We start from the raw sequence: 26794 nt of genomic DNA on the forward strand, positions 1-26794 counted from the left end.
TTCGACAGAGTTGTAATATTTTTACGTTTGTCTCCCCAGTTTAAGTTGTCAACAGGGAACATGCTACTTTATTTTGTGCCCCCCAAGCGCCTAGTACAGTACATTACTCCAACTGCTTACTGAATTAATACAGTTGCTGCTGCTATTATTATTTCTACTTGAGAATAACTGGTTTTATTTGAACTTTACATTAGCAGCAGCAACTTTTACAAACTCTTTTCCCCAACATCGTATTTCAGAGCAGAACACCCTCCCATTAGCTAGGACAATAATGGAGATGTCCCTATTAGAATAAAATTTCCAAGGTCCCATATAAACTGTGGTATGCCTTGTGTTTTTACCCATGGTTCTGATTGGGGCATGCTGTTGGAAAAAATGAGGTGGCCATTTACTTATCACCATATAAACAGTGAAAATGGATCAATATGCTGTCTCAGGACAACAAATTCCCAATGAAATTAATGACTGGTAAATGGGGAATAAATTAAGGGATAGGATACTTTGAGCAGCTCATAGAGACATCCTGTGGAATCCACTGCCATTAGAGGTCACCAAGTCAGATTCTGTGGCTGGAGGTTTTAAAAGGACAGGATAATTCTAGTTTTATGACCATTAATAACATCTGCAGTTATGTAAACTAAGATAAGGATAATAAAATCTCCCACTTCATGGTGTAATCTGATTGCCTGCAGGGTACAGGAAGGAATTTTCTCACCATGTATATGCATTGCACAATCAATGATACATTCATTTATTTGGAATTGCTTCCTCCTCTCCTTTCTTTAAAGACTGCATGTTGCTCAGGGCAGAGGCAGGATAAAGGTTTGGTTGCAGGACTGAGTCCCCTTCCCAGTGTGTCAATCCTCTGGTTTCTGTCCATTTTTTTTCTTTAAATTATGCCATAGTTGCATTCAAACCATGCAGACTTTTGAACATTTTGATCGCTATTTCATACCTGTGTTGTACAGCTAATCACAAATCACACCCAATATTCTGCACATCTGTACTTTCACATTTTACTGGGCTCTGGTTCAACTATTTAGCAAATCAGCTCATGTTGAGATGTGGTGGCTCTGGCTCCCACCTGAGTGTCAGCTACCACAAGAGGATCTGGAAAGGATATCCTGAGATAGTTAAAGCAGCATAAACCAGGAGGTTTAATTTTCAGATGAGGAAGTGAGTTCACACCACATCTGAAAACAGAGATAATTTCTTTTTATTGCTGGGGGATTGTAAATGTTGTAGTTGGTGCTTCCTATTCAAACACTGATGGGGTAAAATGTTTTAAAGATTTATTTACCATAATTTGATGAGTGGACTCATCAAGAAATAGTTTGCATAGAACAATGACTATTTTTCTTTAAATGTTTTCCTCTAGCTGATCACTCCTCATGCCATCCGAGTCCAGACCCCTCCCAGGCACATCCCCGGTGTAGTAGAAGTCACATTGTCCTACAAATCCAAACAGTTCTGCAAAGGCACCCCTGGACGGTTCATTTACACAGGTGAGAATCTTATAGCACTGACTATGATTTCTAGAAATTGTTGACAGGTTGTCTTCCTAACTTTTTGGGTGCTCCATTCCCAGATGTCCTATGATTTCCCATTTTTTCCCTTTGCATGTGAGTGTGTGGGGGGGTGGTGTAAAAGTGAGGCTTTCTTATTACTTATTACAAAAGTAATAATTTACTTTGGTATCTGTACTGAGCTAATGGGTTGTCAGAAATAAATGCTTTGGTTAATTCAGCACTAAAGGAAATACGGAAAATAGAGTAAGGATAAAATGAAGCTTAAAAAAGGCTTTGGAACAAACTGTACAGTAAATGTGATCAGTGATCTAAAGATATAAGGCTGAGAGAGTACTTTGTCAATTCTCAGCAGGGTGTCCTGGGTTTCCCAGGTGCCCTGGTCATCAGGAGGTCTCTGGGAGTTCTGTGAACATATGGACCGGCCTCCTGTTTGGAAGCTGGATGCATTAGTTGTTGTGTGAATACAAGTGACAGACTGAATAATTTAAGCACATCAGACCAGGGAGACCATGATGGCTTCTCTAGAAAAACAGCAAAGTGCCTAGCATGTGACACACACTTATCTGAAGTGCTAAGCATATTTGCGAGAATTTCTGTATACTGGGAATGAGCTGTTGGTAGCACTACTGGGTAACTGGTTAAAAGTGCTCAATGGATAATAGCATGCAAGGAAAAACCAAATAAAAATAAAGGGCTGCCTACTCACAATGAAATTCAAAGGCAGTCAATGGATGACTCTATTAACATATTTTAATCATATCCATACAATTAAGTTAATAAATTTTATTTTGTCTGTGACATTTTACCTCACAGTATCTTCCCTTTCAAGCCACTTAAATTATCGTGGATTTGAAGCCCACCGTGCCTCTTGGAGAAAAGTCCTTAATTTAAAAGAAAATAAAAACAATTAATGCATTCTGACCCTCGGAAATGCCTCCCAGCCCTTTAAACAAAATGCAGGTTTGGTGCACGCCTGCCGATTAGTTTTAGTTAATTGAAAATTATAGGATTGACCCAAGAGGAAAATTTTGTTTGCACTCCAATCACTTTTACAAATTAAGGAAAATTACCACAATTTTGTTTAGCTAAGGTTTCACACTGAGTTCAAGAAATTAGCTCAGCCATCCCAACAAAGTCAGCACTTTGTTAGTGAGCACTTGAAAAAATAATAGTCTATCTGGAGTTTTGTGGTGTGTACAAACGAAGCATAGAAAAAGCTATGATGCTTTATAGAAGTAGGCCAAGTGTTTTTAATTAGGATCATTGGTTCATTGTAAGTTTTGAAGAACAATCAAACTAGCAGATTAGCTGTTTCTTTTAAAGCTTGGATTTCTTGCCATTCATTTTTCCCATGAGAACTTCCACATAGCAGAGGCTTTTTTTTTTTTTTTTTTACAAGGCTCATTATGGGCCTACAGGAAATGGACCAATTGGAACTTCTGATACTGTAACATTCCTCAGCATCATTCCAATAGATGGGAGTTTTTCACAATGTTCTTCAGTGAACTCAGTGTTCTGGAACATATTACAAAACCACAGAGGCCAAATGTTTTCTCAGAGGAGTTTGGACTCTGTTTTTGGCCGAAAACATTTAGGCCTCACTTGATGCTTATTTACCCTGCTATTAAGAACAAGAAAAGGAGAAGAAGAAGAAAAAAAAAAAACATCGGGTGTTGTGGGCGGTACAGAGGCAGCCAGGCATAGTTTCCTCTCTAGTGAAAATGTCCCTGCCCATTAATGGCACCATTTTGTGGTCAGGTCTCATTTAGAAGAAATTATTTTTAATCAGTGTTCAACAAAATATCCCCTCAAGCCACCTGGCTGCAAACTGTTTCTGGTTTTTTTTTTTTTACTGTTAAATACTCAAGTTTGAAATACCTAGTGACCCATTAATTTGGGCTTTTTACCCTTTTTTATTGCAACAGAAAAAACCTGATCTTAGAGTGCCTGCCTCATCCAGGAATGAAGGTGGCAGTCACCCAGAAAAATACCAGTTTTATAATTTAGAAAAGAAATAAACCACTGATCTACCTCTTTCCTCTCTTTCTCTCTCTAAATATATACATTTTATTTGATATTTTGCTTGCTCTCTCTCTCTATATATATATGTACACATTTTCATCTTTAATTAAAAATATCTGATGGGACTTAACTGTAGTGGTGAACAGAAGCACTCTGAGGGGGGTCATGCCCTGCCACCCTATGGTAGTCATATATAGGGCAGAGTTTCAGACCTTAAATTTCAGACCTTAAATTTTTCTTCCCTACCTGGCAACTGACAGACCTAAGCTTACAAAAGTCACTCCATCTCTCTCAGTGAACCACCCCTCCATCCCTCTCAAGGAACAGGATGTGGATGACTACAGCTGGGTCTTGCAGGCAGCTTGCATCTCTACCCCAGCGCCTTCACTATGTATATGGCGACACTCTTTGGAGTTTCACTCTCTAGGAGGGGCTGGTTCCCTTAGAGGGCAGAACAAAGGGCAGGTGTCTTAAATTGACGTATAGAAGGGAACATCCTCTTGGGGGTAGTGGTGAGCTGTTACAGCATGACTTGGGCGATGCAGCAGATGTGGGATATTCACATACCTCACAGAGTAGAAAGACTGTAAGGGTTTGGAATGACCTGTTTTTCTGTGGAGAGCTATGAGAGGAGGGAATGGGAGAAGCCAAGGTCTTTGAGAGATCTTAAACTCTTTCAAGGCAATATGGGTTGAGTCTCTATGTCTCTGTCTCACTGTCATTTGAAGTGCCATATTGGCAGGGTCTTAACTTTCTACAAACTGCCCATAATTTTATGGTGGCTGACTCTTTTGAAAATGTAGACCTAAAAGAAATTGGATTTAGCAACCTCAATAGCCAGAGGTGTCCACTGTTCACATAAATTTGTTGTTAATGACAAATCTATTGCAGGTGAACAAAATCAGTGAAGTAGAATACCATTGTGAATAAACAATAAAAAGGACAGGGACATCTCAAAACCTTTGGGGTTTTCTGAAACTTGTTCTTTTCTGCCAAATTAATTATTCCCATAAATTGTTGGACAATAAAATGTATTTTTATTTGAAAACAAAATACTTGCTAAGCATTGCATGGCTTTGAAAGCTCAAGCCATTTTGTTCACTTTTTGGAGGTAGACTTAATTCTTCAGAAGGCTCAACCAGGTCATCAGAAGGCCCCATGAATCCTTTTTTTGCTCTGGGATTCTACTTTTGATCAACTGTGACGTCTCCAAATGAGTTTCTCCTTTGAAGTTACTGTAGTCTTTCCTGTTAAGAACTAAGGACCCGTAGCATCTGCTACAAAAATCTGGGAGACCTTTGGAAACTTTCAAAGCTATTAAAAATAACTTCCATCCTAAGAAAAAAGTATTCCTATAATTATTGCTCCAAATCCCTCTTCAAGAAGAGCTTTCTGTGAATGGAAAGAATATGTTTCGGAAGAATGCTTCTAGTTATTTGGAATGACAATTGTGCAAGAACAGTCATTGCATGCCTACACTATTTAAGAAAATAGAATCAATATCCTGATGAATATTTTAAAAATTTAGCCCAGAACTTTACTTTTTAATTAAAAAAATAGAGGCCACAATCCCACTTTATTCCACACAAGTAGAACAAGTCATTTATAATCACATTTTCCTTTCCGCTTTGTTAGAACAAAACCTTGATTTCAGGTTGAGACTATCGTCTTCTAATTTTCAGCACACAGTGAAATTTTATTCCCGAAAATATACTTTCTTCAAATAATACTGGTCATCAAGAATATTATACACTATAGAAGTAATGTTAACTGGCAAAATGAAATATTAATCTTGATTGGTTGTAAGTGTTGGTATTGAATTCACCCATTAGGAAATAAATTTGTAAAAAAAGTTGGGTCCCTGTTGTCCCATGTCATGGAAAGACTTATTTATATCTTGTTTTCATCCTTAAGGGCTTCTCAGTCATTACCTCATTCACCCTCATAACTTCTTTATGATGTAGAAGAGACAGCTAATGTTTATCCCCATGTTTCACATGAGAAAAGTGAACCAAGGAGGGCTTAGGTCAAATTGCTCAAGGTCACAAAACAGTCATGTGTTGAAAACAGGTACTCTCCCAAATGTTAGGACAGTAATCTGCACACAGTATACACTCGATAAATACCATTGATTGATAGGAGAATTGAACTCAGCTTTTCTAAATTGCAACCCCGCAATTGTTTCACTTGACCACACTATGTACCATGTTAATTACCACCACTCCTGTCCATCTGCACCTGGAAATGACATATCCATTCCAGTAACAGCAGATGCAAATTGAAGATCATCCATTAAAAATGGTACCTTTGTGTTTGAAAGATCTGTATCAGATTCAGAAAAACTCAGGAAAATGAGTGTCTTAAAAAGAAAAAATCGAGCTGAAAATTTTCTCAGATGCAGTTTACATTGGAAATGGCAGTGAAGCATTTGCTCTCACTGCCAGTGACATCACAGATACATTCATCAGTATTTTTCAGAAAGGTCCCTCAGAATGGCTTCTTCCACTAACTGGTATTGCTTAGGTTTCCACCAACAGAAGAGTGTCCATTGAACACTTGACTAAGATTCTGCTTTAGCTGTGTCCTAATTGGAAAATGCCCAAAAAGAAAGACAATTTAACTGCTGGATCCTTTCTGCATGTTTTGGATATTACTCCAAATGAACCATTTAAACAAAGAGAAAAAACATTTGAAACTGGGTGGTGTCCCCGGTTTGCGTAATGGAAAGGGAAACCAGCAAGCTTTATGGATTTAACAGAAAGGAGATTTTAACGAAATTTAAGCATGCCTGATATATGCTAATAGAATCGCTGAACCCTAGTACTCTGGCATTTGTAAAGCTAAACACTGTCAGCACTATAATATGGACCAAAAAAAAAATCACTAAAACTATACAATGTACCTGGATGACATCTGTAAAATGAAAGCAATTACAGCAAAGAATAAAGCCAGTTCTGAAGGAAATATATTATTTTGCATATTTTATGCACATACTTTCCAAGAAATATGACCTTTATTTTCTGGTTGGAGTGGAGTGCAATCACGACTCAAGCAGCTACACTAGCTGGATCATTAAATGAGATATTTTCTCTGACATTAGAGACCTAAATGGGCACTAGGCCTTATTCACAACCTTGGGTTCTTCCTGTCTGCCCTGAGTTAATAAGTGATAAGGCCAAAAGAGAGATAAATCACAGAAATCCCTGTCCAAAGAAAACATATTGACTATGGCCAAGCAAATAGCAGACCATAACCAATGGTTCCATTCATCATTCATGTAATAGGGGTATAAAGTATTTTCTGGCCATGAAATCATATAGAAGAGAAAAGCAGATAAGCCTTTCACAAACTATGTGATTTGGTTATTAAGGGATGTGAACTATTTGTCCCAAAGCTTTAATCTTTAAAGAAGGCTACTATTTCTAAATTATAAATTTCTGGTAGTGCATTAGAAAGGTAGTAAGACTAAAGAAAAGAACTGGGAAAACTCTAATGTATTCAGTGGAATATTTGGTTTCAAAGCCAATAAGTAATTTGAGGATTTTCAAATTTCAAACCTTTCAATGGAATGAATTTATCCTTCTGTTTTCCAAATATGCCAAAATTTCCTGCCATATATGGAAAAATTAATAATTTTTTACTTTTCCAAGGTTTTTTCTAAATCCTGTTGGATTGTTTTATTATTTATCTGTATTTGAAATGTTTTTTCTGTTGACATGTCAGTTAAATGTCTAGGTATCTGATGGAGATGGTTTATTATCTCACCTTTCCAATGAAGTCCATAGCATATGCAAATGAGGTAATAATCCTCTGCAACTTTATGTAATAGCAGTTGAAGCCAAATTGAATTGGTTAAAGAACAACTCATCTTAAGTTTGCGCCACTATTAAAAAGCAAGGTGGCTTAGTGGGAAAAGCACTGGCTTGGGAGCCAGAGGTCACGGGTTTGAATCCCGGCTCTGTCAGCGGTGTGACTGTGGACAAGTCACTTTACTTCTCTGTGCCTCAGTTCCCTCATCTGTAAAATGGGGATAAAGAATGTGAGTTTCATGTGGGACAGCCTGATGACCCTGTATCTACCCCAGCACTTAGAACAGTGCTCTGCACATAGTAAGCACTTTCAAATACCAACATTATTATTATAATGATAGTAAATTATTTTTTACCCACCTAAATTCAGCATGACAGTAAAAACGATATCTAGAATGTACAGTAGTAATGATATTTATTAAATACCTGCTGAGGCAAGGCACTATATAAAGCATGTGAGTAGTGTAATAATGGCAAACGGCCATGAAACATGGGTATCTATGGAGAAGCAGCATGGCTTAGTAGAAGGAACATGGGCTTGGGAGTCAGAGGTTGTGGGTTCTAATCCCGGCTCTGCTACGTATCAGCAGTGTGATTTTGGGCAAGTCAGTTAACTTCCTTGTGCCTCAGGTACTTTATCTGTAAAATGGGGATGAGGGCTATGAGCCCCACGTGGGTCACCCTGATTACCTTGTATCTACCCCAGTGCTTAGAACAGTGCTTGGCACAAATTAGGTGCTTAGCAGATACCATTGTTATTATTATCATTACCCTAAATACTTGTTTTTCTAGTCTGGTTGAAATAAAATGTCATAAAAAGACTAAAGGACTGGATACTGGTATATTTTATTTTGAAGAGAAGAGTTTTGTATTTGGTAGTATTCATTTTATGTCATCACTGAACTCTCTAATAAATTTCAGTATCTGTCCTCCATTATGTCCTCGTTTACTAACAGGAACCCTTGTCACTTCCAATATCTAATGTTTTCATGCCTTTTGCATAAGCATGTAACTATGCCCAGAGTTACAGTTTGCAAGTGTGATCTACTGGACGACAGTAATAATCCTTGAAAAGTCTAATTTGAGTTTTCTGAATAATGCGTCTGATTACTAGAGTTGCTACTGTGTTCATTACATTTTTTTTGATTCCTGTTACTTTCCCCCCTCACTATTTGAGGCCAAGTAGATTCTTTACTTCTTTATGTTTTTCAGCAATTTCCATGATATGACTCTTAGTTTCTTTTTCTAGAGTTTTTTTCAATGGTATTTGTTTTGTGCTTACTATGTGCCAAACACTGTTTTAAGGTCTGGGATAGGTACAGGTCAATTAGGTCAGATACAGTCCCTGTACTGCATGTATCTCACAGTTTAGTTAGCAGGTATTGATTCTCCTTTTTACACTTGAAGAAACTGAGGCACAGAAAAGCCAAGTGACTTGCCCAAGGTCACACAGGAAACAATTGGCAGAATTGTTACTTTCTTCTTTGTGTTTGATTTTACTCATCTCCGTAATTCATTTCCTTTTTCTGCGCTCTGGAATACCCATCTTTAATTGTAGCTTTCATTTCCTCCTCTCATATTTAGTGTTACCTGATATTTGGGCAAGGCTCTCCTGTTATGAGAACAGAATGGGATGGCTGTTGAATCTTGTGAATCTCTGAATCTCTGAATCTTGTGACTTCTTCTAGTTCCCAAGGTTGAGGTTCAGGAGTAGCAATACAGTGCATTCTAGGAATCTTCAGGACCAAAGTGTGATAAGAACTGATCCTTTGTGGCTTTATGAATTGTGAGTAGTGCAACATGTGAGAAGTAAGGCAGTCATTGATTTCTTGGTGGGCATAATGGATGGCAAGACTATTTCATTTTGGAACTCAGTGCAGGTGCAGAATATCATCACATTCACTTTCGATATGAAAATCCATGCATTTCCTCTCTTCAGAAGGGTTATCTATACTTTTCACCAACACTGACAAAGGAAATTGAATAATGGCAAATAGAAATACCGTCAGCCTCCATGACCTTCAACTTCCCCTTGTGCTCATTGCTCTTTCTGACCACTCTACCAAATGTAATCTTTCACCTTTTTCCTGTTAACATAAATTGTGGTTAACCTCTTTACATCTTGAGTTGAGACTTGAACTCTTACTGCCCTTGCACCTGGTCTTGGTCATGATGGTTAGCATCCAGAAGCTCCAACATCCAGCAAAAATTGAGATAATAGAGATTCCTTTCTGAGGCAGGTGTGTGTGTGTGTGTACTCTCTCTCTTTCTATATGCTAAATTGTCTATATAGATTAAATAATTTACAATCCACAGCTATAGCATTTCATTAAAAACAATGTGGATTTGTCTGAGCATTAGTGCATATTGGCTAATGGGAAGGTTTGTGCTGAAGCAGCTCTGGATTCAGTTTGACCTGGGGAAATATACTCAGTGATCTTTTAGGATTTCCCTTGCTCTCTTTCCAGTAAAAACTGTGAAATGACATGGGCTAAAATTCCTGCATGATACAGTAAAAATGTTAATGAGAGCTGCCAGATTCACCTACTAATGAACCAACTATATTTATTGAGTGCTTATTGGGTGCTGTAGACTGTAAGCTAGATGTGAGCAGGGAGTGTTGTATTGTACTCACTCTCGTAGGCACTTAATACAGTGGTCTCACAAAGTAAGCACTCAATAAATACCATTGATTGATTGCAGAGCACTGAACTAATCACTTGGGAGAGTATAATGCAACAGAGCTGGTAAACATGGTACCCTGGTCTGGTAACCAAGAATATGAGCTTTCACTCTATTACTCAGTTTTCAAGCCACTTTGAGCTCTCCCCGATTCCATGTCTCAGGCTTTCTTTGTGGGTATAGTAATTACTGACCACTCCCTATTTGAGGTTTCATTTCAAAGCTATTTTGAATATTCACACTGAAAGAAAGACACTTCATAAATGGAAGAAACTTCAATATTGTCTTTCTTAGAGTATGGTTGACTTTTCGTCATCATTATGGTACTTATTAAGGCACTTACTATGTATCAAGCACCATTCTAAGTGCTGGGATGGATACAAGATAACCAGGTTGGACACAGTCCCTGTATCTTTGGTTCTCACTGTCTAAGTAGGAGGGAATAGGATTTAATCCCCACTGTACAGATGAGGAAATTGAGGCACAGAGTCACTAAGTGACTTGCCCAAAGTCACACAACAGACCAGTAGGAGAGCCGGAATTAGAACCCAAGTCCTCTGACTCCCAGGCTTGTGATCTTTCTACTAGACCATGCTGGAAAAGAAGTGCTTGGAAACCTTGGATAAAATCTGCCCCCCAGATTAATTTATTAAATTAACAGTAGCTCCTGGGTTAATGTTGTACCCTCAAATACACAGCATACTCCTTTATGATGAAATCTTGTATACTCCTGCTACTAGAATTAGAAGCTGCATGGCTTAATGGATAGAGCCCCATCCTGGGAATCAGAAGGACCTGGGTTCTAATAATGGCTCCACCACATGTGTGCTGGGTGACCTTGGGCAAGTCACTTCACTTCTTTGTGCCTGTTACTCATCTTTAAAATGAAATAAGAGTGTGAACCTCAGGTGGGACAGAGACTGTGTCCAACCCAATTACCTTGTAATAATAATAATTATGGTATTTGTTAAGATCTTACTATGTGCCAAGCACTGTTCTAAGCACTAGGAGAGATACAAGGTAATCAGGTTGTCCCATGTAGAGCTCAAAGTCTTGAACCCCATTTTACAGATGAGGTAACTGAGGCACAGAGAAGTTAATAATAATATTGGTATTTGTTAAGTGCTTACTATGTGCAGAGCACTGTTCTAAGTGCTGGGGTAGATAGAGGGTAATCAGGTTGTCCCACGTGGGGCTCATAGTCTTCATCCCCATTTTACAGATGAGGTAACTAAGGCACAGAGAAGTGAAGTGACTTGCCCACAGTCACACAGCTGACAAGTGGCAGATCCGGGATTCGAACCCATGACCTCTGACTCCCAAGCCCGTGCTCTTTCCACTGAACCACACTGCTGCTGTAAAGTTAAGTGACTTGCCCAAAGTCAGACAGCAGACAAGTGGCGGAATCAGGATTAGAACCCACGACCTCTGACTCCCAAGCCCAGGCTCTTGCCACTAAGCCACATTGCTTCTGCATGGCTTGTATCTACCCCAGTGCTTGGCTCATAGTAAATGCTTAACAAGTACCATAATCATTATCATTATGTACCTTCTCAGTTCTAAGACTATTGTACAGCATCTCGTAAAGGTAAAATCAAGTTGAATTTCAACAAAATATGGATGGTACTTATCATTCCTCTTCTCCACCCAGCACACACTCAGTAAAGGAACTCAGGAACTCATTAAACAAAACAGTTTCTATTTGTCATTAACCCTTCAGAAGGAAATATTTCTCGTGAGGAAGAAGATTTTGCTCTTTGTAAGATTAAGGAAAGCTTCAGTTTATCAATCAATACTATTTATTTAGCACATCCTAGTTGGATACCACTGTACTAGGAACTTGATATTGTACAATAGAGTTAGTCCACATGATCTCTGCCCTCAAAGAATGCATAATCAAGCAAGGGAGAAAGTCATTAAAATAAATTAATTACTGAAAGTAGGAAATAATATAAGATGCATATAAGTGAATTGGGGGACTTGAAGGTTCTTCATTGCTTAGGTGGTGTGGCTCATGTGGGCAGGGAACATGTCTGTTGCTTTCTACTTTCCCAAGCACTTAGTACAGTGCTTTGTACATAGTAAGCATTTAATAAATAAGATCAAATGAATGAAATGCTAAAGTGGAGCTTAGAGGAATGTGAACTAGGGAGATTAGTAAATGGGTAATTAGTGATCTAATTAGTAATTAGTATAGTAGCAAATTGGGAAGGCCTCTTGGAGGAGATTTGTTTTCAGAAAGGCTTTGAAGATGGGGAGAGCTTTGGTCCGTCAGCCACAAACAGGAGGGAGTCCCAGGCGGCCGGGAGGGTATGAGTGAAGAGTTAGAGGGAGGAAAAACATGAAGTAGACTCAGTGAGTAGGTTAGATGAAGAGTGCAATGTTCCTGCTGAGCTAAACTGCAGGAAACTCAGTGGCAGCATGAATAGTAGGAGAAGCAGGTCAGGTGTAGAGAGGCAGACAAGCAGAGATGCTGAGAGAGTAAGGATAAATTCAACACAGATGCACACACTGCAGATTCACAGTAGGCCCACAGACATACAAGGACACACACAGCATGAGACAAACATGCATGCACACAAAGAAGGAGATGCCAAATTCTGTATTGTTCTGACATACGTATTAAGCCATGATTTCAGCTTGAGACCTAATCTTGTAGCTTTATTTAACTCAGTGAATCATATAACTTGCAGCAATTCCTATTATAAAACATTATAAAGAACATAGGTCTCCTGACTCCCAGGCATGTGCCACCCTTCTCTTTGTGTGAAAGATACAAACAAAAATAAAGAGAAGTAGGGTTTATTAAACTTAGTAGTGTTTCTTCAGATGACAGAACTTATCTAGGTAGCATTCATCTAACACATAATAATAATGATGGTATTTGTTAAATGCTTACTTTGTGCCAAGCACTGTTCTAAGCACTAGGCTATATACAAGGTAATCAGGTTGTTCCACATGGGGCTCACAGTCTTAATCCCCATTTTACAGATGAGGTAACTGAGGCACAGAGAAGTTAAGTGACTTGCCCAAAGTCACACAGCTAAGAGGTAGAGCTGGGATCAGAACCCACGACCTCTGATTTCTGAGCCTATGCTCTTTCCACTAAGCCATGCTGCTTCTCATGAACGCATGAAAGGACATTGTTGCCCAATGGAAAGATCCTGTCCCTGGGAGCCAGAGGACCTGGGTTCTAATCCTAGCTCTGCCACTTACCTGCTGTGTAGACTGTGAGCCCATCATTGGGCCGTGATTGTCTCTATCTGTTGCCGAATTGTACATTTCAAACACTTAGTACGCTGCTTTGCAAATGGTAAGCTCTCAATAAGTACTATTGAATGAATGAATAACCTGGGCAAGTGACAACGTCTCTGTGCTTCAATTCCCTCATCTTAGAATATGAGCCCATGTTTATTTTATATCTACCCCAGTGTACGCACTGTCTAAGTACAGTGCTTGGCACATTGTAAGCATTTAGCAAAACCATTATTATTATTACCATTCCTCCCTGCACATATGTATGTCTACTCAATTTATTTATTTTAACCTGTAGAGTTTTAAATATTTTGTGTTTGTTTTCCCCATGAGGTTCTAACTACTTGTTAGCAGAGAATGTGTCACTTCCTTTTTCACTTTGCAGGTCTCTCATTTAGTGCACTGTATCAAGTATGTGCTCAATTGATGGTGCTGCTGTTACTCCTTTTCCTATAACTATATTTCCAAATTGGTACCCATTAAAAGTAGGAACAACTTAACATAGTATCGTTTCTTTACATTGTGTTCTAAGCAATTAGATAAGTATGAGCTATATTTTAGCAGTAGTTGAAAGAAGTTTGTGGGAGGGTATAGGTAATCAGTGCAAAAGGCCCTATAGAAATGGAAGTTAAATGGACATTAGGAATTTAATATTTTTCCCCAAATAAGACTGGATTAATTTACACATACCTAAATAAGCACATTCAAAATACCCAAGAACTTTACAATTATGGGGAAAATTACTGGGCCGGATTTTGCTGTTGCCAGACTTACTTGAACAGTAGTTTAAGGTTCTCTGCCTAGGCTGTTTGGCTCATTCTTCAGCCTAAATATGTTCTCCAATGAATTGAAAAGGTTTTCTAACCTTTGAGTTAACCCCTCAGGGAAGAGAAGATGGTTATTGTGCTTGATTTTTATGGGCCTTTCTGTCTGAGAAAAGGAGTAGAAAGCTGATTTGCCTACTTTCTTCTGCATCCTTCGTAAAACTCATATTTCACTTGACTCCAGTGAAATATTGAAAAATGTATGAATAAGTAAAATAACAAATGGTGAAACTGAGTCAGAAAATATAGAAGTGGAAACTTTTACTCGAACACTCCTTTGAGACAAATCTCTAGGGATAAATGGAAGAGTAATGAGCTTAGGCATTCAATATCTCTGATGAAGACTGGTGATGTGTTCACACAGAACTATAGGCCAGCAAGGTAACCCCTTTTTTTCCTTTTTTTTCTTTTATTATGGTCCCACTCTCCCTGGGCTGCAACAATCAAACTCTGCAGGGTCCATGTAACAAGGTGATAGTATTTCTCTTTTTATTTGCCTCCCTTATATCTTATGGCCTCTGTGGATCTTGATTTCTCTCCTCAAGGCACTGAACATGCAGGTTCACATGACTTTATCATAAATTTTAGCTCCATAACATTTCCTGGGGATATAAGATAGTGTTGTTTGTGTGTTTCCTGGAAAAAAATATAAAAATCAAATTTATTTCTTAGGACACCAATCAATCAGTGGTATTTATTGAGTGCTTACTGTGTGCAGAGCATTGTACTAAGCACCTGGGTAAGTACATTACAGTTGGTAGAAATTATCACTGCCCAAAAGGAGTTTACAGTCTACCGAGGAAAAAAGACATTAAAATGAATTACAGATTGGAGAAATAGTAGTGAATTAGGATGCGTACATAAGTGTTTTGGACTAGTTGAGAGTCAAAGGCCTAAGGGGTACAAAGCCAAGCACATAGGTGATGATGATAATGATAATAATGGTACTTGTTAAACACTTACTATGTACCAAGCTCTCTTCTAAGTGCTAGGGTAGATACAAGTCATTTGGGTTGAATGCAGTCCCTGTCCCACATGGGGGTCACACTCTTAATCCCCGTTTTACAGATGAGGTAACTGGGGCCCAGAGAAGTTAAGTGACTTGCCCAAAGTCACACAGCAGACATGTGGTGGATCCAGGATTAGAACCCAGGTCCTTCTGACTCCCAGGCCTCTGCTCTGATGGCTTAGTTAGGGATGGTCTAGCACCTGAATGTACTGTACGGGTAATATTCAAATGTTAATGCTCATCTGTGGCTGAGAGGAAACAAGACAGGTAAATATGACCAACTATTCAAGTAATGAAGTGGACAGAACCAAGAAAATTTAATTTTATAACTTGATCTGTTTATTATAGAGATCACTAAACAACAATTCCATTTAATTCTCTAACAAAATTATGGCCTTTCTCATTTGCTTTCTGCTTCTTAGTACCTTTTAAATATCTATCCTTCATTACTTGCCTACAGTGTTTCCAAAATGTGAAGTAATTTTTTCTTTGGCTTCACCCCAGGCTTTGATGGGAAGTGGGAAGTCCTTTTAGTACATCCTAATTGCCTAAATTAAATATATATGTATGTAAATGGAGACTTACGTGTAAATGGTGTACCTGAATGCTTTAAAGAATTGAGTCTCTATATTCCAATATGGCTTAGCCAATCAGAATAATGTACTCTCTATTTTATGGGGTGCTACTTAGAATAGTTTATTACATTATTAAGGACATGTTACAAGAAGCACATTGTTTTTTAGAATTCATTGATTTAAGCACAACTATTCTTGTTAAGTTTCTTAAGACTTTTACATAAAAAGAGAGAAGCCTATAAAAAATTATAAAATCTTCATATTATATGGCAGTATATAATATAATATATCCCATTGTCTAAAGCAAGCACAAAAACTATATAATGAATTTATTAGAATGACTGTTTTTGAATTCAGAGATCTCATGTCTAATTAGGCTTAATGGATTTGAGTAATTCCCTAACAGAATTTGTAGTTTAATTCTGCAGGGTTATTTCTTGTCCTCCGGCCCTTAAAATTTTTATTTTTATTTTGGCAGCATTAAAAAGAAATGAGAGTGCATCATCCGGCCTAATGATAGAATGGTTGTAATGAAAAATAGAGTGGTTATTACAAAGTTAATGTGAATTACCATGTAATTACACTGGCTGAACTGTAATGATTATTCAGTTACTGCTGTGCATTTTCTCCAAAATAACATATTTTCTTTCATAGTAAGTAGAGAATTAACTCACATTGTTCCAAAACTCTTCAAGGGGCTCTTCAGAGCTCTTTCTTCAAGTGTAAGTCATACTAATATTAACATCTAAGTAGCTAAGCATAGAGCAAAACTGTCAGCAATGCAAGATATGAGTTAACATGATTTGATTTGCTGATGTTTTAAACACTTAGCAGGAGACAGCTATAGAAGCCAATTAAATCACTCCAAGGTGCACTGTTATCTGCTTTGTGAGAACCAATTTAAGTGAATTACATTGGCCCTTTAACTGGGGAGAAAAAGCATTAGGAATGAAATTTCAGATGCACTGATCGAGTCCCTCTTCTTTTGTGTTTTTCAGCATTGGGCTTCTTAACATTTTTATTTTACAAGCATGGTATTATTTAACATTTTTTTCTATGATCATTATCTTTTTGCTATTGATTATGCTGTGCCTTTAACCATGGTATGGTATCCAAAAGAGTAAAAAAAAACCCCAAAAAACAAAAACCATGTTGGTACATTCAGTACCTTTCAGATACTGCATCTTATTTAGTGTACCGGAATTCCCAGTTTAAAGTAATCACAAAATTTATGGAGAAACGGATAAAAAAGGTTGTAAAATATTGATTTGGGGAAAATAATAACACAACTCATCTATAATAAGAAGAAAAATGAAGCAATAATTCAGGGGGTATCGAACGGCCTGCCGCTGGGAGTATTGATCTGGTGCTTTAGTGTATGAGATCGCACCTGAGATTGGCCCGAAAGAAAGCACTGCATTCCTCTGCTCATTATTTCACAGATACTATCGCCTTGTTACATGGACCCTGCAGAGTTTGGATTGTTGCAGCAGGGAGAGTGGGACCACAGTAAAAAAAAAAAAAAATAAAAACAGAAAAAATAAATCTATATCACCTTAAAACCACAGTGCCTGGCCTTAATAACCCACTGGTTTTCTTTTTTCAAGTTCCTCATTGTGTTATAGCAGCTAATGACTCTCCTGTACTGTATAGCTTATTTGGATCTCAAACAGATTTTCACCTTGTATTTGAGCACCTCATATCTCAGTGGTATTTCTGCTATAGACTGGGCATTAGTATGTATGAGGTTTTTAATAACTTTGATATAGTTGCATTGTATTGTTTTTAAATTATAGCCCTCATGCTGAAATTGTAATAATTCTTCTTGTAATTTTAAAATATAAGCAAAGACATGGGGTAAAGTAGGTATTTTTCATTATGAGTCTCTTGGAGATTCAGTGTTATATCTAAGTTGCTATGCACAGGTTTTAGGGGCCTGTATAGGGAAATAATGCACAATGAAATTAAATGGCAAGAACAGGCAAATTAATTAAAACTAAAAAGTTTAATTTCTAAATACAAACATATAGTACATATATTTCTGTGACTAGAAGGCTTTCTTTTTGTCTCTGAGGTATGGTAGGTTCATTCTCGTCCCCTCTGTCATCTGCCCCCACTCTCCTCCCCCATCTCATGATTATTTAGATATATGAGCCAGATCAGATATGTATGTTCTCAACAAATCCAGCCTCCTAAAATGTCAATAATCATTGATCAGTGTGATTGTGCTGGATCCTTAAATTTTTTTTTTAAAGCTATATGGTGGAATATGTGAAATTGATGCTTAATTATTCATAGAGAGAAAAAAGAGATAGAGCTAAATAGTAAGATCATGAAAACTCCAACCAACAGGGATAACTATGAAATTGGCTTTAAATAAACTGCAAAGAATGACTGTCTTTTTCCCTATAGTATGATGGAAAGTCATCACAAGATCTTAACTGTAAATATTGAAATTGTAAGATGTATAGTATAGTTACTAAGACATTGTTAAAGTGTATAAATCATTTTAACTTTGTCTTTTAATTTTGGGAATTTATTGGTTGCAAAGGCAGAGAATATTTATATGCATTTTTAAGCATTCACAAAACATAGAGTTTCTAAACTGCATAAAGTGAAGAGAAATCATCATTATGAAGTAGGATGATTCAGGAAATGTAGTGATAAATATAGTAGTGACATAACATTATCTCATCTCTTTTTAGTTCAGCATTTTTGAGTCATGATTATCAAGTGTAACACATATACAGTTGTCCAAGTCACTTTGGGAATAATCGTATTTTACAATACAAGGACCAGCAAAACTGTGCTAGTACTGGTGTACTACTGATGTATCACCTCAACTTGAATAAACATATATTACTCACTTTGCCATTGCCCTTAATTCCTTGTAATGAAAGAAAGGTGGCAAGCAACAAGAAAGCAGTTAATTGCTACAGTGATTACTGAGCTTTTCTAGCTCCTAAATTAAAAAGAACATTAAGATTGCCTTTCTAATAATTCATAACTTGTGTTTATTACTGATATTTTAAATGACAAATACGGCTGGATTGTTTTGAAGTGTCTCTTACTTTTTCCCCATTGGAGAAGGGCTTGTCAAAATAAACCTCTGGCTGTACTGTTCCTATTTGGCTTTGTCACCATAAATTCATGAAGATAAATGATATAACTAACTCATTATCACTTTTCTCTGCCTTAGCATCTTTTCATTTGAATTGGGTCAGGCAGAGGCAAAGCCACTGTCAATATAAATACGTTTTGGGTGCTTTGGATTCATGGAGAGCTAATTTCCTCCTTTTCTCAGTAAGGTTTATGTGGCATGAATAAAGGAAAACACCCATTTACTCATGATCTACCTCTCTTCAAGTCAGTGTTTTCCAGCGACATTATGTAGGAGGAAAAGGGAAGAAAGGAAAAGTATAGAAGGCCAGGGTAAGGAAGAGAAGGAGGATGAGGAAGGAGGGTAGTGGGATGGATGTTGAAACTGGCTGGTTTGTACACTCAGACCCCATTCCTATTTCTTTTTCCCTCCACCAATACTCCCCACTCATAGTCATCTGGTGAGGGTGTGTGGAGCTACCCATACATCTGTCTAGCTAAGATTACAACCTGAAACCAAACATTTTTCCCAGGTTAAAATTTTGTTCTCCCAATACTTTCAGTTTATGAGACCCTGCGGTAGGCTTCCTTCATCCTCCTCTTTAGTCACTCCGTTCAATGAGGGAAGCCTCCCTAACCCTATAAATACCTTTTTCTAGCCTAACATTTTAGGAGCCTACAGGACTCCACTTTTGCAGATGTGATTTCCATATCTCAGGTGTTGCAGTCCTTCCCTAACTCTTCGTGTTTCCTCTGACTGGTTCATTAACTTTATCCAAGAACACCAGGCCTAAAGATATTCATTTTCTTTCAAAGCTGTATACCTTCTGAGAGTCACCCCTTTTATTCATATCTCAACACTTTTGCTTGTAGGTCCAGGTGATAACAGCAAGATCTAGTGCATTTAACAATGAACAAACAAAAGAGGTAGATCAAACCTATTCAGTCTGATAATCAGCTTCAGTTCAAGGGAACTTACATTTTGGACTAGAGGGTTGGATTGGTTCTTATTTTATCTATCCTCACTTCCCTTTCCCTGGCATTGATCTTTATAGTATTCACGTGTGCAGTCTTTATGTGTGGATGAACCTTATGAACCCTTATTCATGAATCTTCACTCAGCTACAAGAACAATCCCACCCCACCCATCTGTTTCAGTTTGCCTTTACCTCTCAATTAGGATATTCCTTCAGTACTCCAGAATCCCAGAACAAGTGGCTTCACAAAGTAACCTTTTGCACTATTATTTCTGTCTTTAGAATTTGAGGATTTCACTTTTTCTTATCTTGGCATGAAAGAGCCAGACAATCCCTTGAACTCTGTTTCATGGAAGCCTGGTTGCTTTAAGGTCACTGAAATTAGCAAAGCTTGATATCACCCTTCCCTACTGGAGCATTAGGGTACTTCTGATTATTAAGTGTTAGATTTTAATTAGTTAAGCCTTGTATAATAGTTGTCAGGTTGGTGCTCTTTCTCTTTATATCTAGGGAAACTAAGCTCGGTAAGCTTAGCCTACCTTCCATTGTGTATTCATCGAATGATGTCAGAGCAATACCCCACATTCTTGAGTTACTGTTGCCTAGTCCAGCACTCACCTCACTTCTATGCACCACACTTGGAATACATAAACCCAGCATAAACAAGCTCAGGATTATTCTTCCTGCTCTTTGCCATGAATTTAAAGTACTTCTTGCAGCACCATTTTTATTCAAATACACTGTAAGAGAGGAGTTAGGACTGCAACAAATATGAATATGTGGTTAGTGAAATTTCATTGCCAATTAATGCTGTGAGGGCAGGGCCGGTTTACAGTGTGTCCATCACCAACACTGACGATTGGGTAGAAGAAAGAAATGTATCATACTTAAAGCTGAAAGAGGAATTCATCTTTGCTTATTGTGGTGTCTCCAATATGATAGTGTTACCGCTGATATTTTATTAGGGTTTTTCATAATAACTTGTAAGATACTATCCAGTTTATTAGGTTTTTTGATTACTGGGATTATAGATCATGAGTTCTGAGTATTCAAAAGCCCCAGGATATAGAATAGCACTCCAAATGCCAAGGAGGGTACTGTAACAGCCCAAGGCAATCTCTACAAGCTATGCTAAGGAGGGACATATCTAGACAGTGCCTGATTTGACTGTGTTTTAACTACTTCAGCGTACATAGGTGCACAATAAATATAATTCTAATTATATAATATTCTAGGTCTACAAAGGGTCTAGTTCCCCCTCTATTTTCCATCTACACCCACTCCCTTGGAGAACTCATTTGGTCCCCTGGTCTCAAATACCATCTCTGTGGGGACAATTCCCATATCTACCTCTCCAGCCCCAACTTCTTTCCTTCAGGACATTTCCACCAGGATGCCTACTGACCCCTCAAACTAATCATGTCCTACAGTGAACTGTCCTCCTCCTGTCTTTCTCATCACTGTAGACAATAGTGTCACCCTCCCTATCTCACACACCCATAACCATGGAGTTGTCCTTGACTCAGATCTCTCACTCCACCCACCTATTCAAGCTTTCACCAAATTCTGTTGGTTCTACCTTCACAACATTGCTAAAATCTGCCCTTTCCTCTCCATGAAAACTGTTACCATGATGATCCAAACATTTATTTTATCCCTCCTCGAGTACTGCAGCTGCCTTCTCGCTTACCTCCCGGCGCTCTGTCTCTCCCCACTCTAGTTTATATTTCACTCATCTGCATGGAATATTTTTCAAAACAAAGTTCAGTTCATGTCTCCCCATTCCTCAAGATCCTCCACTGGTTGCCCGTCTACCTCCTCATCAAATAGAAACTCCTTACTGTCGGCTTTAAAGCACTCATCAGCTCACCTTTGACTTTAGTTCACTGATATCTCAGCCTGCACATTCCACTCCTCTAGTGCCAATTTACTCACTATGCCCCCACCTCGTTTATCTCCTCCAAGAGACCTTCCTTTATTAAGCCGTCTTTTCCCCACCTCACTCTCCCTTCTGCATCATCTATACACTTGGATGTGTGACCTTTGAACATTTTTATTTGCCCCAACCCCAGAGCAATAATGTACATATCTTTAAATCATATATTATAAATTATTCATTTATATCAAGGTCTGCATCTCCCTCTAGACTGTAAGCTCATTATACATAAGGAACGTATCCACTAATTCTGCTGTTTGTATTATATGTACTCTTCCAAATGCTTAGTACAGTGCCCTGCACATAATAGGTGCTCAGTAAATACCACTGATTGATTGATATAATTATAAATAGTTACAGTCTTTCTGAAGTTCTGCCCTTCACTCCACCCCCCCCCAAAAAAAATAAAAATAAAAAACTGACCAGGTAGCCTATTTGCATATCAGTGGCAGAATGATGGAAGATTCATTCACAGCTTGTCTAGATACAAAAGATCCCTGCTGTGTATGTTAAAGTCTTGGGGTTTTTTTTGTTTGTTTGCTTTTTTTTTTGTGCTATCATTGAATAAACACTAGAATATAAGCTTAAACGTCAAGGCAAATATAAGTGAAAATTTGATTAATTTACAAAAAGCACAAAGTAATTAGTTAATTGAGATAAATTTGAGCTAAATCACCTTTTTTCCTAGATGATTAGGCTTTAGGGGATGAACTATTTGCCAATTTTGTTACTTTTCACAGAAGATATAGATACATCCTAGGGGTCTGGGCAAAATTGATGATGCTGGCTTTTCCTTTTTCTTTTTGGAGATATTTGCATTTTGTTTGTCGTCATTCCCTTACATAATATTATAGAAATCTATTTAAACTGTCTCAGGTTGAGTTGATTTTAGTAGTATTTTTACAATTTTATGGCTTTTTCTGATATAGAAAGATGATGGTGGACACAGCACTTTCTTATTAAAAGATTTCCTGTTGCCTGTGTACTATATTGACTTCCACTCATTTTTTTTTTCTTTTTAACTGTAGCTTGCTCAACTAGAGGGAGAAAGACTAGCTCAATTGTATTACCTTGTCAAATTTGCTTGGAGCATGTTTAGATAAAAATTACTTTATGCTTTTCCTAGTACATTTCATTATTCCCTTTTTTCAAGCCATCTTTTCTAAATTTTGTACTTTATTATTCTTACGGTGTTGAAAGAGAAAAAACAAACTCGAGTCCATAATTCACTTTAAAGAATATACTCTTTCTTTCTATTTTCTTGTTAAAACCAAATTGTGTGCAATTTGTAGGAAATTGAAACCACATTTTTCACTTAACTTTCTAAAATTAAAATTTATGAGGAAAAAGAAGCAATAAAGCAGTTACAATCTGGTCATCTATAATTATCTATGTGGTTTGAGCAGTTCCACATTTAAAGAAAATGACACCAAAAGTTTATCAAGGTCCTACAACCATAGAAATTTCACTTCTCTTTTATTATTTTGGAACAAAAAATTTACAACAGTGCTGTACCTTAAACTAGGAGCTAAATATCAACTAGGGTGAAAATATGCATGATATCAATTTAAACTTGAATATTGTAAGGATTTCAAAAATTCCATTGTCTTATTCATTCAGTACAAAATTTTGGTAAAAAGCTTTCCTTCAATGAGAAGATGACACTACTGATGGTGAGACTGAACTCAAGTGTGTGGGTTTCACACTGAGAATTTCTTGCACAGCTGCCTGCTTCCATGAAAATACACCTTTTCTGTCCCCTTGCCATTTCGAGTGAGCGTTTTCAGTCACTAATATTTGAAAGTTAAAAGGTTGCTTAACTGCCAGCAGGACATGGGCTTAAGTTGTTTTGTTGGGTTTTTTTTGGAGTAGTGGTGATGGTTTGCCCTGTGCCATCCACACTCCCTCTTTGGGCCCAGCAACAGTCGTTGTGAGACAGCTGGGAGAACAGATTAATCTGAGGTTACAAAATAATTTATGATACTTCAAAAGCAACAGACATTACAGTGTCCTCACACGTCTTGTAAGATAGAGCATTTCGTTGAGACTAGCTTAGAATAGGTTGGGAGAGTCTTTGCCTCTTGAAAAAAAACACGGCTGGAGGTGGCAAAAGCAAGAATTAAGGAAGAAAACAAATAGCAGCAAATATTACAAGCCTAATTTGTATTTCACCAATTAAATAATATTTTCTCTACCTTCCATGGCTAGGGTGGACTAAGCAAAACTTACTATTGACAAACTTATTAGTTTAAATTGATTTCCTTGATTTTAGTTGCTTTGATATTCTCTTGTCAAGCAGCTCATAGCATCATCATAAAATCCGAGTACTGACAAAATACTCTATGTTCTCATATTTTATATTCCATTTTATATACCCTACATTTCTGATCTCTACTGAGAGAAGATTCGTATGAAAATGTGTTCAGTGCCTCAGTGAGCCAGGTCACATAAAAGAAAATTTTCATGATGAAATACTGAATCATAGATTCTAGAGGACATTGGGTCTTTTTAAGCTAGAAACAAAAGTTCCCACAACATTACTTGTGAGAATCATGGCAAGGTGGCTAGCACATCAGTAGTAAAGCAATCTCTTGGTTAATTTATAGGCCAATCGATCAATCATATTTATGGACTGCTTACTATATGCAGAGCACTTTACTAAGTGCTCTAGGAGAGTACAATACAGCAGAGTTGGTAGGTACATTCAAAGGCTACAACAAGCTTACAGACCAGTAACTAAACTGACTGTCCTGGAATATTAATTTTTGAATATGGCTTCATTGCTCTGAATTTTAAATTCAGTGTGCCTCTGAATATATCTATATCATTATTACAGGTTGCAGCGTGGCTTAGTGGAAAGACCTTGGAAGCCAGAGGATGGGGGGTTCAAATCCCAGCTCTGCCACTTGTTTGCTGTGACCTTGGCAAGCCACTTAACTTCTCTGTGCTTCAATTCCCTCATTGGTAAAATGGGAATTAAGACTGTTAGCCCCACATGGGACAACCTGATTACCTTGTATCTACCCCAGTGCACAGAACAGTGCTTGGCACACAGTAAGCACTTAACAAATACCATTATTATTATTATTAGTAATAATACTGGATCCTGGATCCTAATCCCAGCTCTTCTACCTGCCTGCTGTGTGACCTTGGGCAAATCACTTAATTTGTCTGTGCTTCAGTTTCGTCAACTTTAAAATGGAGATTCAATACCTGTTTTCCCTCCTACTTAGACTGTGAGAGCCCCATGTGGGTCAGGGACTGTTTCCTACCTGATTAACTGGTATCTACCCTAGCCCTTAGAACATAGTAAGCACTTAACAAATACGGTAATAACAATAATAATAAATTGTGTATATTAAGACTGTGCATTTCTGTACTGGAGCAGAAAGGCCACACGTATTCCTCAACTTTATTTTTCTTTCTCCATCTTGGTGTGGCAATTTATTTCAGACCTCTGCTCTAAGAGAGTCACTCCACTTCTACATGCTAGACGATAGAAACTCTTCTGGTGCCATCTCTCAGTTCTGCCATATAATCAATATTTTTGAGCAATTTCTGTGGCCAGAACACTGTTCTAGGTGCTTGCAAATATAAAAAGCTAGGATCCCTGCACATGAAATGCTTACCATCATTTAATGTTGTCTCAGTGGATTATTAAAATGTTCCTTCTTTCTCCCTCATAAGCTCACCATATAGCTCCTCAAATATTTTACTAACGTACATTCTCCTCACATGTGCTACCCACCATAGATGTAATGGGATGAGCATGCTTTGGTACTTAATTATGATAAAGGGATTTATTATTTATGGCCATAATGCAGTAAATGCCCTTCTTGTATCCCCCAATATTTTGAATGTACGGTTGATGTTTGGTGGGATTTTAAAAAACATAATTTGGATTTATTTTAGTTTTTTCATTTCATTTTAATCTGCATTAAAATATTTACTACTTCAGCAAATGGATGAAATAAACCATGTACCCATTGGTACATACAAGTTTTCAATTAGCCTAGGTAATTATAGCTAGTCATAAAGTAACCAGATTAAGTTGCCTTGTACATTTAATATCATCACCCGTACCTGGGTAATGTATTAGTGTTAGTCTATCAGAAACCCTTTTTTTTCATTCACCTATAAACTGGATTCATTTTGGATAATTACCTTTGCCATTAAAATGTTTATCATCTGTTCAGTTAGAAAGGAGTTTGCAGGGAATCCAGAAATCAATAGTAATAAAGTAAACACAGACAATAGAATCTCAGAACCCACTTTACTAAAGTCAAATCCAATGGGACTTGTGGAGAAGGCCACAGACAACCACTGATTTGGAATAGACCTTCTTTCATAATTGTTCTGATGTTTAAGTATAATGTACTCTTGTTGGCTTTTGAAATCAGAGAGAACCCAAATGATAACAATAGAGCCTTCCCTTTGGAAAGCTACAGAAACAGATTTCAGTTTCTCTGTTTTCTTGTCTTATGGTTATTTGTATATCCCACAGAAGTGATCACTCTGCTATTTTGGAACTAGATGAAGTGAAGTTATTTTTGATAAAGTGAGAGCCTTATGGAAAGATTGTGGAAATGTTGGACCAATAATGAAGCAGTTGAAATTAGAAAGTTCCCAATCTCTTCTGCTAACAGTGAGGCAGGCACTCTGCAGAGATTCAGCAGCTGTAAGGTCAATGGATTTTTAGACCTGGAGAGCTCTAGTACATCCTTTATTGTAGCATGAATTAGAAACAGTTTATCTAGCCCAGTCATCTGAAAGTTTCCCCAGTGCTTTGTCTATTTTACCTGAATGCAGCCAGTCACTGCTGATGAAAGAAATGGATTTCTGCAGTCCTGATCACTGGGACAAAGATCTATCAAATTAAAATTCACCCATTGCCAATAAAATGGATTTGTACTACATGAACCTCCCTACCCCCAGTCACATTTTATGTTCAGGGTTTTGTATAAGCATGAATTTACTTTCTTCATTTTAGATTGTTATGGCTTTCATGAAAACTCCAATTCTACTACTGAAACTGGTTGAATTCAAAGACTTGAGAAATAAATAGTTTTGTTTTTAG

At 37.6% G+C, this 26794-nt stretch overlaps 1 protein-coding gene and 1 long non-coding RNA gene across 2 annotated transcripts in view; one reads left to right on the top strand and one right to left on the bottom strand.

Annotated features, from left to right (window-relative positions):
* Positions 1–26794, top strand: part of EBF1 (EBF transcription factor 1) — a 346244-nt gene that overhangs the window by 270337 nt on the left and 49113 nt on the right. The window contains 1 exon segment of the mRNA XM_029051049.2: positions 1379–1505. Within this exon segment, the coding sequence (XP_028906882.1) occupies positions 1379–1505 (127 nt within the window).
* The window catches only part of LOC114806479, a 206449-nt gene that overhangs the window by 49032 nt on the left and 130623 nt on the right, over positions 1–26794 (bottom strand). The gene's annotated exons all lie outside the window — the stretch shown is intronic.

The sequence above is a fragment of the Ornithorhynchus anatinus genome, chromosome X1 (genome assembly GCF_004115215.2).
Source record: "Ornithorhynchus anatinus isolate Pmale09 chromosome X1, mOrnAna1.pri.v4, whole genome shotgun sequence".
NCBI classification, from domain to species: Eukaryota; Metazoa; Chordata; class Mammalia; order Monotremata; family Ornithorhynchidae; genus Ornithorhynchus; species Ornithorhynchus anatinus.